Source organism: Anser cygnoides, chromosome 7 (genome assembly GCF_040182565.1).
Source record: "Anser cygnoides isolate HZ-2024a breed goose chromosome 7, Taihu_goose_T2T_genome, whole genome shotgun sequence".
NCBI lineage: Eukaryota > Metazoa > Chordata > Aves > Anseriformes > Anatidae > Anser > Anser cygnoides.
The window spans coordinates 16,650,107-16,666,224 of record NC_089879.1 but is presented as its reverse complement, the minus strand read 5'-3'; the positions used below and the strand labels follow the sequence as shown (position 1 = coordinate 16,666,224).

The following is a 16,118-nucleotide window of genomic DNA, read 5'->3' as shown; positions in this document are numbered from 1 at the left end:
CTGCTTGAAGTACAGGGAGCTGAAGTGTGATTTATTTTCCTCTCATCTTCTCTCTCACTCAGTGCAACCCCGATCTTTTGCACTATTAATAAGCAGTTCTAGAGACAGAAATTAAGATGAGGATTATGCAACAGTAAAAGGACCGTTTTCTTTTCCGAAGGTCTTGTAACGCACATTTAAGATCAAAAAGACGTAGGGATTCATGTGGAGTCAGGGAATTAACAATGAATCTCTTGACTTTAGGATGAACACCCCATCCATTTAACCATCCTTCATCTCTTATTCTGTTGATTCTGTATTTTAAACGATACTTTGCTTTGTATATGAAAACTGCTTTACAAAGGTAGGCTAACATAGAAATATTGCAAAAATATTTTTCTTGTATATTGTTTGTTGGAAGGATATTGTCAAAACATATTTCAGTTGAGTTTTTTTAATTCAAGGTGGTAGATGTAAAATGTGTTTCTTGAGCATTATAAACTGCATGCTTCTTGTTTAGTTAATATCTAAGGCTTTATCTTGGAACACCACCTGAATGACTGCAACTGTTTTCTCTGGAGAGGGAATGTTTGTTCAGAATAATTGGAAAGAAGGCTTAAGAAGGCTTTTTTTTTCCTTCTCTTTTTGGAATCTGGGTCAGACGATATGTGAATTCTAAGCAAAGCAAGCTATATGATGAGTGTTGCTGTTTAGACCTGGAAACTTTCCAGTGTTGCATTTTTAAGCAGAGATTCACTCTTTTATGATGACTTTCTCTTCTTCCAAGAAGTATACCTTACCTAGTAATGAGTTAGGTACTTCCTAATGTAAAAATGCATATCATTGATTTAACTGTGTTAATATCTATTCTAGATGTCACTCTTCCCCGCCTCAAGGCCTTTATATCTCAGTTGTTGTCACGGTTACACATCGAAGCTCTTCTCCATGGCAATATAACAAAACAGGTTGGTGTGATACTTTCTTTAATAACACAGTTTTTAGTTAAAAGCAGCATTAAAAATGGAAGGCTAGTTTAACCTTCTTAGATCTTAATGCAGCTTTGCCAAATGTGATTTCATAATTTGACTTTGTATTATCATCTTTTTTTATCTTTATGGGACAATCACAGTGTTATTTTTTCCACTTTAGATTTATTAGGCTAAGTGCTGCCCTTGTGTTGCTCTTGGAAATTTAATAAAAAACAGCGTATGATCTAAATATTTTGAAGTCTCTGTTGCATGTCTTTGCTGTAATGTGATCAAGCTGCGTAAGGAATGATGTGCTGCAGATCCTGCTATTCTATTTAAAAGTATCAGGCTAACTGACAAAGCTTTAACAATCCAAGATATCCTGCTAAATGATTTGCTTTGGACAAAGCTGAACAGGAGTGGTGGTCCATAAGAAACAACCCTCAACTTTCACTTGTTTCTTTGGGAGTAAAAAACAGAAAATGTTAGTTCTGTCTTCGGGTAAAATAGTTACAGCATGTACTTGTGTAGGAAATTTAATCAAATATTTGAACGTATGTATGAAAACAAATGCAATACCTTTCTTGTATTTAAAACATGAACGTTTTTACATTCTATCTTTGGAAGGCTGGCATAGCAGTATTCCTGTCAAGATACTATACTATCTCTGGGACATTTTACTAGCAGGAGATGTTACAAAACACTGCTAATATATGGATCATGTAGTATAATAAGGAAAGGGGGGGGGAGTGAATCTTGTATTCCTTCTTAATTTCTTACATACTTGTATATGAAGGTCAGTTCTTATGTTTTCTCTTCCAGGCTGCGTTAGGAATTATGCAGATGGTTGAGGACACTCTCATAGAGCACGCTCATACAAAGCCACTCCTTCCCAGTCAACTAGTGAGATACAGGGAAGTGCAACTTCCTGACAGTAAGTTAAATGTTTTACTTATAAATCTTTAATGCACATTAAACCAAGATTTTCTGTCTGCTAATGGCATTTTAAGATCAATAGTACTCTGTTTCTTGGAGTTTGTTTCAAAGTCAGATTTACTTTAAATTACTTTAAACTGCAAATTTAGCAAATTGTGGTTTTGTTATGTAAAATTACACATGAATATATGACTTTTTCCTGGCATACTTGAAAATGAATTTGATGTCATTTTTAATGTATGTGCATAAGTTGGCCTTCATTCCTTACTCACTCTGTATGATTTATGGAAACAGGAACCCTGTCCTATTCTTTGTTCCACGTAGTATACATATTTGAATAAGCGTCACTCTTCGAGCAGTTTTGAGTATTAATTGAATATTCAGTGGAGGATTGTCCAAAAACCTCTTATTTATTGAGGGAGAAAAAAGCAATTACGCAGATAACTTTTTTTGATATAATTTCTTCTGGTCTCATAGTGCTTTTATGATTTTAGTTTTATTGTACAAAAAATCTAACATTTAAGAAGTGAGATTCAAAGAATCCTTGGAGTTACACAGGAATGATGACATTTTTGGCTACACAGCCAAACTCAATTACTGTAGCTGATCATCAGCTGGAAACTACTATATGCCGAAGAAGCTATTGGTATTAAATGCTAAATTATTTTTAATGTTCAGAAATGCTTCTGACAAATTGTCTTTAGAAACTGTATACATGTGATGTAACACAAAATTCCATTCCAGTTCCAACAGTATTTGCTTGAGGAGAAAGGAGACAAGTTTCAGTTCACTTGCTGATATGCTTAGGCTATGACATTTTTGCTATGTTAAAATAATCATTTCTTTGCCTGTTTCAAAAAAAGCGTGCTTGATCTGTTAATGGTCTATCACTCATGAAATGGAATTATAATAAAAGGTTTAAGACTTTTAAGGTAGAATTTCCAGTACCTTTTTAATCCTGGACAATAAGAATGTATGCTTTTGTGAACTTAACTGTTTTAACTTTGTCTTTTAGGAGGGTGGTTTGTATATCAACAGAGAAATGAAGTTCATAACAATTGTGGCATTGAAATATATTACCAGACAGATATGCAGAGCACTTCTGAGAATATGTTTTTGGAGCTCTTTTGTCAAATTATCTCAGAACCATGCTTCAATACTCTGCGCACCAAGGAACAATTAGGTAAGTTTTCTCATAGTGATTATTTGTCAATATAGACACATACACACACGTTCACACAATTACATGAGTCATGATGAGGTGTTCTTTCCCTGCTTAGTGAATGCCAATTAAAGGACACATGGTAAATGCAAATCATTTTAACTGCTGATGACTCAAAGGAATGTCACTGTGCACATACTCTTAATTGAGGAGAAGTAAGCCAAATTTTTAAGATAGGTCTGAAATATCTGAAATAATCTCCAGTTTAAAAAAAAAAACAACACACAACAACAATGTGCAGAAAAAATACTTTTTTTTTAAAAAAAAAAAAAAAAAAGTAGAGGTTTAGGAGAATTTTTACCAAGAGGAAACTAGATCAGTTTTGTAAATTTTAGATCTTAGAGAATCAGCAGCAATTTGGTCTTTTCTGCTCGTGATCTCACTTCCAGGCTTGCTTGAGGATTCACAAGCCTTAGCTTAGGAATATTACCGCATGGGTAATGGTAAGCTGCAATACTGATCAAGTCCTAAATGCACTATAAGAGTACAGCTATTTACTAGTAAGTACAAATAATCATTACCTGAACCAATAAGACTGAAAACTGGTAAGTTTATTCCAGATAGGGTAAGAAGGGGAGACAAGCACTTTACATAACAGTTTGCATGATTGAAATATGGGTAAGTAGTACAATTGCTTTTTATTATTATTATTATTATTATTATTATTATTATTATATTTTTCCAAAGGTGAGAGGCAGAGGAATGTCTCAGTATGATGACTGAATGGAAAAATAACATCAGTATCATTACAGCACTATGAATTATCAGGGAGCTCAGGCAAGATTAGACTTTTTGTGAGCAGAACTAGCCAAATCACATTGATCTAGATAGATACCTGTTGAAAATATGGCAGGACCCAGGTTGCTTCACTGGTTTTTGGAATGTGTTGGTAGCAGGTTTCTCACACAAGTTGGAGGTAACTGCTAAAGAGGAGGTGGAGAAAACCAGTGAGGAAAACCAGTGAGGACGAACTGTGTGATTATATCAGTACAGCAACCTGTATGGTGTGACTACCAAATAATAGAGTTCACAAGACTTAGGGGGGAAGATAGCCGAAATACCAGCAAAATTCAGTAAGCTCAATGGAATTGTTAGTAAGATCTTTGAGAAAGCTAGGGGGAAAAGAATTTCAAGAGTTATCAGTCTGTTAAACAATAGAAGTAGTAACGACGACTCATTCAATAAATACTTCAGAAATACAAGAAAGACAAAGGGAAAAGCAGTAAATTTTAGAGTTCAGGCATGATGATCTCTACATTTCAAAAGCAAAATGCTGGAAAACTGGAACTAGAAATCTTACAACTGAGAATTTGGGTAAGTGCTATGCCCTTCTTTTTAAAACAAAAGAGAAAAGAGCAGGGAAATTGCCGATCAATCAGCTTCATTCTAATTCCTGGGGAAGCAAATCATATGTTACCAATGCAGTTACGAACTCATAGAAGACAACTGAGAAACAATTACTAGGCAAACTCATTTCAAAGTAACCTATTTTTTTTATACGGTATGTGGCTGGCTGGATGAAAATGGCAATGTCATGGTCTCATCTTGATAGCATGAAAGGCATGTAACATTCTCAAACAAGCTACAGAGAGAGCCTAAATGTAAATGCTACACATTTGGATGGAAAGCTATGACTGGAGAACAAATAAGAATAGTTCATTAGAAAAATGTCATTCTCTATTCTCATCCAATGCTATTTAGTATTTTCTTCAACTCTTTGGATGATAGAAGACTGAATATACTTCTGAAATCTTCAGATAATACTAAGCTGGGAGAGGCTGCAAGTGTGTGGGAAGACAGAATTAGAATTCAAAATTAGTTTGACATTCTGGAAACATGACTTGAATACAGATAAGATGCTATTTGGTAGGAATGGTTTGGCAGGAATAATCAACGGCACAGACACAAGATAGGAAGCAATTGGCTAGGTAGCAGTTCTGTAGAAAACAATCACTAGATTACTGTGGGTCAGAAGTAGAACATAAATGAGCATTGTCAAGCTGCTGTCTAAAAGAAACACTGGGATATATAAAGGGAAGCTTCCAAGATGAACACACAATAATATTTCTATGTTGTTCAAGGGTTTTGAAATACTATGTCCAGTTTGACACATAGAAGAACATCAAGGACTGATTAGAAAGCCATAAAATGGCATTTAAAAGACTGAAATGTGACAGGTTTGTTATAAGAAGGGGAAGAGGACTGAAGAAAATCTTAGGTATTTAGATAAGAAAAAGTTGCAAAAAAGGAAGGGAAAAATAATTTTTCCTTTGTATTTAATTGATAAAATAAATAATTCTCTTACATTGCAGCAAAGTGAATTCAGATTAGACTTTATAGAAAAATAGTAAATTCCTGGTGTTGAGTCTAATGCAGTGCTAGAGTACAGCCTGATTTCTGCTTACCTAATCCTGATGACAGTTGCTTTTGTTCTTTCTTGGTCTGCCTCATCTCCTGCTCACCCCTCCCCTGAACTGATACCTCAGTGAAATAAAGATGTTTTTAAAAGTACAGTGACATATTTTGAAAACCTGTATTCTTTCATCCATAATAAATTAGATGTAGCATAAAATTGCAACCCTTTCAAACTTGTCATGTTTGTCAAACCTAATTCTGGAACAGAGGATTTCTTTTAAATTTGTCACTATTTGTTTTTCCAAGGTTACATTGTGTTCAGTGGTCCGCGTCGGGCAAATGGCATACAAGGACTGCGATTTATTATCCAATCTGAAAAGCCACCACACTATTTAGAAAGCAGAGTGGAAGCATTCTTAAAGACTATGGAGAAATGTATAGAAGATATGACAGAAGAGGCCTTCCAAAAACACATCCAAGCTTTAGCAATTCGTCGTCTAGACAAACCAAAGAAGCTGTCTGCAGAATGTGCTAAATATTGGGGAGAAATAATTTCTCAGCAGTATAACTTCGACAGAGGTAAGAAAAATTATAATTCCTTTAAAGCTGGATGCTATAGTCTGGCTACGTTTGTAACTGTTGAATGCGAGCGTATTCATTGGGGAACAGCTTAAACTTTTACGCAGCCTGTGTTTAATTTCATACACTTTTTGTGATTTCAGTCCTATAAGTTGCATTTCTTCATTCTGCCCTGAGAAAATACCTCATTTTTGCAGCCCATGGTCTCTCTGCTGTAGGTGCTGTTACTAATAGAGTACAAACCTGTTTCCTGATGTCCTCACATGACAGAGGGTGGCGAGTGCATCATTGCCCTTCTGTCCTTTCCTTTAAGGCCCAGTGAGACATAGAATAGGTCAAGGACTGGAAGTGGTTTGGATGTAAGTGTTGGTGTTGCCTAAGCTTAAATTTTTGTCTGTGGTGTTCAGACAGACGTCTTTATTACATGTGTGCCTAATTCTTGACTGAGATGCATTCAAATGCTCTTTGACGTTTTCCTGTCAGCACAGGCATTACTATGAATACAGTTCCTATTCCCATTGTGCTGTTGTGAGAGTGAAAGGAAAACAATGGCAGAGGCAACAGCAGGCATCTTAACTAACACATGACCTGTCTCAACTTAAAGTAGGCCTAATAGAAATGTGAGTTTTTAAATATTTTTTAAGCCATGATGCTTTGAAGATGATAAGCTTGTAGAAGACTGAGATCCAACTTCTACTGTTATTACTGAAAATGGACAGACAGTTACACTGATAGCATAAAACTGTGCTCCTACGTACTATTGAAGTTTTATTTTCCCCTTTTCATCAGTGTTGGAAGATTTAAAATCCAAAATAGTGAGGTATGTAAATAAGATTCTGAGTTAGCTTTTATTTCGTATCACTAAATAATACCTTTTGAAGCAAAACTAACTTGATTTTTACAATAAAGGTAGGCTCTTTTTTTCCTAAAAGGTAAGGATAAGAGTTTTAAGACTAGTTTTTATTGTGTTCATTATTTACTTTCTAAAAATAGACTTCTATAAAGAAAGAAAATGTAATACTTAAATATGTTTGTTTCCAACTAAAAAAAAAAAGGTATAGATTAGCTTTTTATCACATTGTCATGTCTCAACTCTTAAAGCTGTAATTTTCAATCTCCCATGCATAATATGCTACCTACATAAAAATCACTGTATATCCTTTGATTTTTCTTTTGCTTTACATGCAGAATATCAGCTTTTTGTAGCAAATACTCTTTTTTTTTGTAGAGCTACTGAACTGTTTTAATAATGAAGAATTTTGAATTGTCATCTAGCTTGGTCTTGAAAGTGTGAGAGCTATTGACAAGATTCCATGCCTGAGTATAAGGAGTGGTGTGAAAACTTAACACCTCAAGTACTTGTGTCTGATAATAGTTTTTCTCTGCCTTAAGTCTCTGTGTATTTACCATACTTGTATCATTCGTCTCTCTCTATAATTTCTTACTGCTTAGCTGTAGCTGTAGCTTTCATAACTAACTCCCACCAAACTTACTATTTCCCTTGAGTTTCATGTCATTAATTCCCTTCTACCCACTAGTAATTCTATTCCATTAAATTATTCTAATGTGACTAAATTTGCCAAATCAGAAATTCATATTCCAGCCTTATGAAGTAAAGTGCTTTTTTTTTTTTTTCAGGTTTTTACATTTTCGTTATTACTTCTACTGTTTTACATCACACATTTAAAAACTTACTCTCAAACGTCATGTGATTTTCCAAACTGTTTTGCTGATTTTTGAATTCCCTCCCTGTAGAACTTCATATGAACTACTTTTAGTTACATATTTGTACTTTCGCACACATTTTTCTTGATCTTCCTGCTAACCCTAAGAAAAGCAAGCATACCTACAATAAAAACATTCATACTTACCAATGCTATTATATGATGCGTTTATTATAATTTAATTTATGTAAGGGGACATAGTTACTGAGACACGCCCCAAATATATGAAAGGTGATTATTCCTTAATGGGTATGATGTAAGCAGTTAGCATTCCGTACATTTATGCTAAAATATTTATGCCATCTTTCCTAACTGTGTATAAAGGCTTTCTATAATCAGTCTGCATTAGGAATATGTAACATCAATTTGAAGATGATGTAGGGAAGTAGACATATCTTTTTAGCTACTGAATAGCATACAGTGCAATCAGCATTCTTCAAACGTGCATTTTTTAGTAAGTCCAATCAAATGGACTTACTAAAGTGTAATTTTCTTCCAGGCTTTCAGTGACACTTTTAGTGGTACAAGTGTTGGCTTGTAAGTTAGGAATGAAAAGCATATCACTTGCAGTCAATTGCAGCATCTGAATTTAAAAGAAAAATACTTTGAATAAATAGCGTGTTAATAACCAGCTATGATTTGCAGACTTATTCTAATTTTTACTATTGTTGTGCAGATAACATTGAAGTGGCTTATCTAAAGACCCTGACCAAGGATGATATCATACAGTTCTACAAGGTAAGTTAGTCATGTAGTTGAAACGTTATTTGGAAAGAGATGGCTTTGAGAATAGTTTCTCTTTCGTAATCTTTGTTTATCCTTTTCACTAGCCAGGGTCGTTCTTACATTATCTTCTATTTGTATTTGAGTTTCAATCTTACTGCTTAAAACTGATTATTTCTTAAATGGCACAGTGAACCCTAACGTGTTTTTGTTTTTTTTTTTTTAACGTAGTATGGTAGCATGGGTGAAGATATGCGGCAAATAAACTTAGAGAATGGAGTTTCAGTGGCTGTTGTTTAATAAGTAATAGCTTGAACAAATATGCACACTTTTTGTTTGTAGAAATCTATACTTGAAAAAAATTTTTTGCATACTCTAGTGCTCAATACATGATTATCCAGTATTCCAGAGTAGAAGTAACTGGTTAGATTAGTGAGCTAGTCCAAGTGAGTTTAATAATTGGGTTCAGGGCGCTGTACTTCTAGACGGTTGCTAGGGTTTTAGGTTGTATTTCTGATACTATGATAGCTAATAGCTGAATTTGTTACTTCATTTTTTTTGTTTTGCCTTTTTTTTTTTTTCTGAGTCCCTGAGCAGGACGTGAATTTTGTAAACAACTTGATTCTAAAATTATTCAAGGCACTCTGTGCCTTTTCATTATATTTTAAGGAACATCTCAAAGTTCACCGTCATTTGAAAACCTAGAATGTAAATGTTGTCATTTTATAAGTACAATCTCTGAGTGATAGTTTCCACACCTCAAAGAATTGATGTTGTTTACTGTAGGTGCTGTTGGCAATAGATGCTCCTAGAAGACACAAGGTATCAGTACATGTCCTTGCAAGGGAGATGGATTCATGTAAGTATTGTGCTGAAAATAGTATTTAATCAATTACTGTTTGAGGAAGTTGTAGTTAAAGACAACCTTGTTGTATGAAATAGAAACACAACAGGAAAAATCCAGTTCTGGGGAGTGTATACCTTGCAGAGAATCATACATTTTCTTCTATAGATTTTCTTCACAGGAGTTCTTCAAATTTTGTAATTGACATTTGTGGCCAAGTTCTTCAGCCATTCTGAAGTATATTGATACAAACAGTATATCATTAAATAGCACTTCTTTTCAATGCAGAATATTTTAATATAAGTATAAAACTCCATAATACTCCTACTGGGGACAAAACAAAAAATCCTAGAACAAAATTAGGATTTACAGTTATCAGTAGAATGCTTTTTATCAGTAGAATGCTTTCTTTCTTTACAAGCAATGAATGTCCACAACTTACTATTCAAGTACCCTCCAAAAAAAAACAAAACAAACAAACAAAAGAGAAACACAGTGGGAACGTAAAATGTTATATTTGATATAACTTGAGAATATGTAAGTATAGGTTTTATTTTCAAATAGTCTACAATGCGTAACTAATCTAGACTATGTCATTCAATTTTAGAATTCAAGGAGGGAAAGGTTAAAAGTGTTTCTAGTTAATAAATAAATAAAAAAACTGAGAGGAAAAGCTTAGGTTGTTTTCTGTGTATTCTTCACCAGTTTATACTTAAATTCCAGCATGTAACTGCTGCAAACCAAAGACATTAAAGGTTTGTCTGTGGAACAGAAGGAAGCAGATGGCTGTGTTCATGTCATGAAACTCCCTCCAGTCTCTGAATGATTTTTGTGATACCATGAAATCATAGTTCTATAGCTAAGGAAGACTTCCTTCAAAGTATCTTTCCAGTTTTCATGGTTAATCATTACTAAATAGAACTGGCTCTAATACTTCGACTGGCTAAAGAATCTAAAGCTTTTAAAAGACAGTAACTATATTGCCAAAAGGTTTATTATTTGCTTGGAACAGTATCTTCCCAGGCCAAGGGAAGCATGGGAGCAGCCTAACATCTGGTAACTCTTTCAGTGATTATAGCAAGGTATTCTTCCTTCTGTACATGTATTCCTCCACTCCTAAAGCATTTAAGCTGGCAAGTGACCTCTTTTCTGCCACGAAAGAGAAATTGGGACTTTGATGGATTTCCTGTAAGTCCAAATGTGCATTCTTGAAAGAAGTGCAACAGCCCAAGGGAGTAACGCACAGGAGGCCAAAAATCTTCCAAAGGGGAACCCTGCATGGAGATAGACACAACATTTCCCCTGACAGTGGAAAACAATTGGAAGAATAGAGCAGAGATCTGGGATTTTAGGGGGAAGCGCTTCCCCCTAAAAGCTCTTCTGGGGAAAGCACTTGAACTCCCAGGGTGAAAGTTAGGGTTGAAACTTGAGTATGGGGATAGTGGAAGGGAAGCTTGAGGAATTTAAGACCATGTGTTTGTGGGACAGGTGGATTGGATGCAAGAAGTTCGAAGTTCGAGGCGGGAGTGGAGTTAGGGCATGCATGGGGACAGACAGGGAAGACTTGGGGTTGTTAAAGCGGGTTTGGTACACACAGTAATCCCCGTGCCTCCGTAAGTATGTCTTACTGACATATTCTGTCATTGGAATACCAATGTGCTGTTGTTGCATATACTGCTGGCATTTACAGTATTGCCTGTACTGCTTGCATTCACATAATTTTTACTGAAAGAGTTTTAAGTATTCATTGTTCAGTAGATAAGCAGTTTTTATTTCTATATTCTCTGTATATTTAAGCAAAATGGAAAAAAGGCACTGCCTGAGCACATGTTCTCAAGTCAAGTCCGGATTAATCTGCTTGTATTTTTAAAGACAGTTGTGGACTATAAAAGCAAAATCTTCAGAAAGTCTTATTTAGAGATACCTGTAAATTATTAACTTGTGCTTTTTTATCTATTTCTGTCTTATAAGAGAAAACAGCTTGTTATGTAAAAGGTACTGGTTGAATTATGTTCCTAAAATAATTTTGATGATGTTAAATAGGCCCTGTTGTTGGAGAGTTTCCATGCCAAAATGATGTGAACCTGGCACCAGCACCACCACTACCACAGGTAAAAAGAAACCACACAAAAAAACCCAGGATGTATTTTAAAAAGTGTAACGTTACAGGCAGGAAGTACAAACTTGAAATTTATACTGTAACAAGTTGATGGGTTAGCTCTTCTACACATGCATAGTCATAATTACAGTTTTTTTTCCTGACAGTCTGTGCTGTTCTTTGCTCATTCTATTCCATTAAAATGAAAGCTAACAGAAGTAGGTAACTCTACTGAGTATCTACCCTGTGGAATGAAATACAGATTATTATTATTGTTATTATCTGAAAATACTAGGATGTATCAAGTACCAAGGGAAAGATGAATATGCATTAAAAAATTTATATTCTGTTTAAAAACAAAACAAAACCCACACCCAACTATCTGGTCATTTTCTTAAAGGCTGGAATTTTAATCCACATTCCCATCAGCGTGTACCCTGTGAATGAAACAATTTGACAAATTGTATCCATATAAGTATTACAGGTTTCATGGTGCTGTTTGTGTGAGTAGATATGATAGCACTGGGCCATTACTGGACTCGAATTTGCTTGAAGAAGGATGGTAATGTTTGTCCCAGTAGGTAATTGTCATTTTGCAATGCAGTAGTAGATCTTATTCAGTGCTTATAAAAGGTGAAATAAGGAAATAATCACCACGGGTGGAAATTTCTATATGAATTAAAAGTGGATATATTTGCCATTATGACTGAAATATTAAAAAGTGACTTTATTGCAGCAACTACAAATAATAGCTCATTGAATTGCTATCGTTTTTATGATCTTAACTGTGACTTTCAACAGAGAGCTGGGATGTTTTTAAGCAGAGGTCATAAATGAAAAGACAAGCTCTGCATTTCCTAAAATACCTGCCATTATTAATAATGCAATTACTGCATTATAGCTATTGTTTTAAATTATCCAGAGTAAATATGAAACCATATATTTCATAAGTAATAACACTTTATTTGGAGAGATCCTGTAATAATGAACCGTAAATCATTAAAATTGCAGAAAAGAGAACAAAAAAGATGTGTGTATATATGTAGCTGTAGAAAATGTTATGAGGAATTTCTCAGTCTTCTGATTAACGATAATTGAGCAGAATTTTTTTGCATACGCTTCTTTGCAGCCAAGTGTGATTGAAAATATGACAGAGTTCAAGCGCAGTCTGCCACTCTTTCCCCTGGTGAAACCACATATCAATTTCATGGCTGCAAAACTGTGAAGAACCCCAATGGATGAAGAAATGCAAATGATCAGTACTGACGTGGTTTCAGGGGACTTCATGATGAACAAAATTATCAAAGACCATTAGAACAAATGGTTTTGTGCATTATGAAAGTCCCAAATTCCTTCTTGGTTTATTTGACATTAGATGTGTGTTAGGGATAGAGAGTATAGAAAAATCAGTTGTGGTCATGTGTCATTTATATTACAGACAACCTGTTGGAAACCAAAATCAACTGAAACAATAACAATAAAAAAATCTTGTAGATGCAGTATATTTTTGAAATAGAATACCCCTTCAAATTTTCATTTTGGTAAAATAAGCCTCTGGAGCAAACAATTGCTTGAAATACCCGTATTGTTCCTGAAAAACACCATTTAATAGCCCGGTAATAATCTTATTGGGGACTGGAGGGGGGTGAGAAGGAGGTTCTTTTTTTGGGATGGGGTCAACAATTTTTCTTAAAAGTAGAGTGTGTCACATTTTTTTGAAGTGATGTGTTGAATGAGACTTTTTAAATTGATCCTTAATGCAACCAACATATTTTCTATTTAATTTTTGTGAAAACTGGTGGAAAAAAAAAGGGGGGGGGGAATTTTACAACACAGTAATAAATGAGAATAACTGAAGATATGAGCATGATTTTAATCTTTCTATACAAATTTGGGGACATTTTATATTCAAAGTTGTGAAATGCTGGATGGAAACACTTTAATAGTACAACTTACTTTTTTTAACAAAAGTGTTGTCCTAGTCTCTTGGTACTGTCAACATCCTGTTCAGTTCTTTAGTGTTGTTCTGAATTTTTTCCATATGGTATATGAAATACTTTGTTGTCATTTTTTTGTTTTCAGTTGCACATAGACTACATGAGTTCTCCATCAGTACGTTTTGCCTTACTTGTTATACCAGGTCTCAGTCCAGCAAAGTACTACTAGTGCAAATAACTTTAAGCATGCATTAATTAGTTCTTGACTCGAGAACAGATGAATATCAAAGATGGGCCCTGTAATGAACCAGATGCGTCGCTGTTATGATACATCTGTGTGGGTCCTTTTTGTCCTTTCAAGAAGGCATTGAAGAGTGCAGTGATGGCTTAACAGTACAGGGTTAGCAGTACTGCTGCACCACAGTGTGTGGTTCAGGTTACATCACAAAATGTTCCCTCCTACTTTTAAGAAGGCTCTGCAAAACCCAGGAGGATCAAGAATTATGCTGAGATATTGCATATATATCCCATAACTTAGTGAAATGTCAAAACAATACATAGTGTCTAATCTTCACCAAGTCTACTGAATTGTAGAGTGGTATTCCACTTGAGACGGCGTTATCAGGATAAACTCCCCAAACAGAAAAAGATAAGAGAGCATCTTACTAATAAGTTCTCTTACATGTTTAATGCATAAAATTGATTGTAACTACTCAGACAGGATAGAGTATGCAAAGCACTGAAGATAGAAAATCTGCTCATATAAGCCCTTGCTGTTGGGTGTTACTGAGAGTTGCTTCCTATTAGAAGAACCTAAAACTAAGGCACTGATGTGAAATGTATGTTGTGTATGTATGCATCAGAATCCTGGTGCATTCAGTAGGGGTGTTCTTGTCACCGAGTCAATGTTTGTATTAACGCTGACTCTGGAGGCAGTTACATGCATGCTTGCCAGGATAAAGGCTTCAAGTTGTGTTTGAGTCTGCATTAACTGAGTAAATGCAGTGTATTTAAGTTGTTTTGAAGGTTGACAGGACATATTTCGACATCCTTTTAATAAATCTGATCATAGTTTGTGATGTAACCTGTTGCCAGGAATGTCCACTAGCAAGCATTTTCTGTAGCCTGAGGGGGAAAAAAATTAAACATGGTATCAGCAAAAATAGTACAGGTGTCTTTGTTCACCATGTTTTTCATGGCTCCTTCATGTAAAATGGACTTTTTAACCCTCTTGCGTTTTGCTTTTGTTTATAGTTTTCTCTTAGTAAAAATATTTGTATTATATATATTAAAAGTTTTGACAACGTATTATAAAAAAATATATATTTTGGGATTTAGTGGTATTTAAACAGACCGCTCTTACGGTGAATAAAATCAAATTGCTTCTATCGAGTGTAAAAAAAAAAAAAAAAAAAAAAGTAAAATATATATATTCATGGAAGTACTATGAACTCTAATTTTAACAAATTCTATAAATAAATTGGAATGGCAGTGTATTTATCACAAACAACAAATCATGTTTTTCAGAGGAAAAAAACATAAAATTGTAAAGTTCTGTGACTGGATGTGAAAACACATGTAGTTTTCCAACAACTTTTAATAGCTTTTAAGTGTTCTCCAGCATTTTACAGTTTCTGAGTTTGATATAGCAGTAAATTTTGATAAACTCAGGCATACTAATGGGTTCATTTTAATGGATCCAAAGCTGCAGTGTCTACAAGCAATAAAAAACTACCTAGAATACACTGTAATTCAATTTTAGTGCTTGTTAATTAGTTTATGTAAGAAACCATAAGTTATTATTACATAACTGTAATTTTTGCAAGTGCTATTTTAAGCAGTTGATGTGAAATTGGGTGCATGTGACACAGCCAGTATGACAGAGTTCTAGCGTTATTCTGTTTACAATAAACAATCTGAATTTAATGTTTGGAGTTATTAATTTGTTTCATTTTAATATATTGTTTTCATACTGGTAATGTTACATCTGTCAGTCTTGCATGTGTTTTTTACTATACATTAATCGTGATTTTCTGTGATGCAGTTCTTGGACTGGTTAGGCAGAATAGCATTGGTGGAGAAGTGTTCCCATTCACTTCCAGGGAGTTTCAAGGGACTTCCCATGTGTCATCCCACACCTTTTAGGAAGATCACCTATGCTGCTCTCTGAGTGTATTAAAACTTTATAATATGAAGGTAGAAATATTTGCGCAAGACAGGATTTTAATTATCAGATTTGAAATTGTACGTTCAGAGCATTGCTGCAGCCAAACTTAATTTTGGCTGGTGCAGCTTTACACTAGTGTTGTTTTTGAGAAATTACATTCCCTGATCATTTTGTTCTATACATACCACACGACTGCTTTCAGAAAGCTTAGAAATAAGTGTGATTGTTAGAACAGTAAATAATTTGAATTCTGACAGCATAAAGATACAAGTCAGCATGCCCTTCTGCTGTTCTGATTGGGCTCCTTAAAGTAATGTCTGATAACGAGCAGGGTAAAGGGGTTTTCTCCTCGGCCTTGGGAAGAGTGGTTGGCAATCTCAGCAGAGGAATAAAATGCCTTCAGCCCATCCAGAAAATTCCTAGACCCCAATATTAGGATTCTCTTACTTCCACTCTTATTGTTAGGAATTGGTACAAATCTTGAATCATGGGCTTTTTTACCTTACCTTTTCAAAAACTAAAAAAACAACAAAAGAGCTGTCCAAATATACTTAGACTACCACTTTTAGCTATAATAAATATTTTT

The 16,118-nt window shown here is 34.7% G+C and overlaps 1 protein-coding gene across 5 annotated transcripts in view; it reads left to right on the top strand.

Annotated features, from left to right (window-relative positions):
• IDE (insulin degrading enzyme) overlaps positions 1-15,291 on the top strand; it is a 62,772-nt gene extending 47,481 nt beyond the window's left edge. For all 5 annotated transcript variants that reach the window (XM_048069213.2, XM_048069212.2, XM_048069211.2 and 2 more), the window contains exons 18-25: positions 853-944; positions 1,770-1,881; positions 2,899-3,066; positions 5,767-6,039; positions 8,440-8,501; positions 9,273-9,345; positions 11,374-11,441; positions 12,558-15,291. In XM_048069213.2, the coding sequence (XP_047925170.1) occupies positions 853-944; positions 1,770-1,881; positions 2,899-3,066; positions 5,767-6,039; positions 8,440-8,501; positions 9,273-9,345; positions 11,374-11,441; positions 12,558-12,653 (944 nt within the window). In that variant the 3' untranslated portion in view covers positions 12,654-15,291. The remainder of the gene's footprint in view (positions 1-852; positions 945-1,769; positions 1,882-2,898; positions 3,067-5,766; positions 6,040-8,439; positions 8,502-9,272; positions 9,346-11,373; positions 11,442-12,557) is intronic.
• Positions 15,292-16,118: the final 827 nt, after the last annotated feature.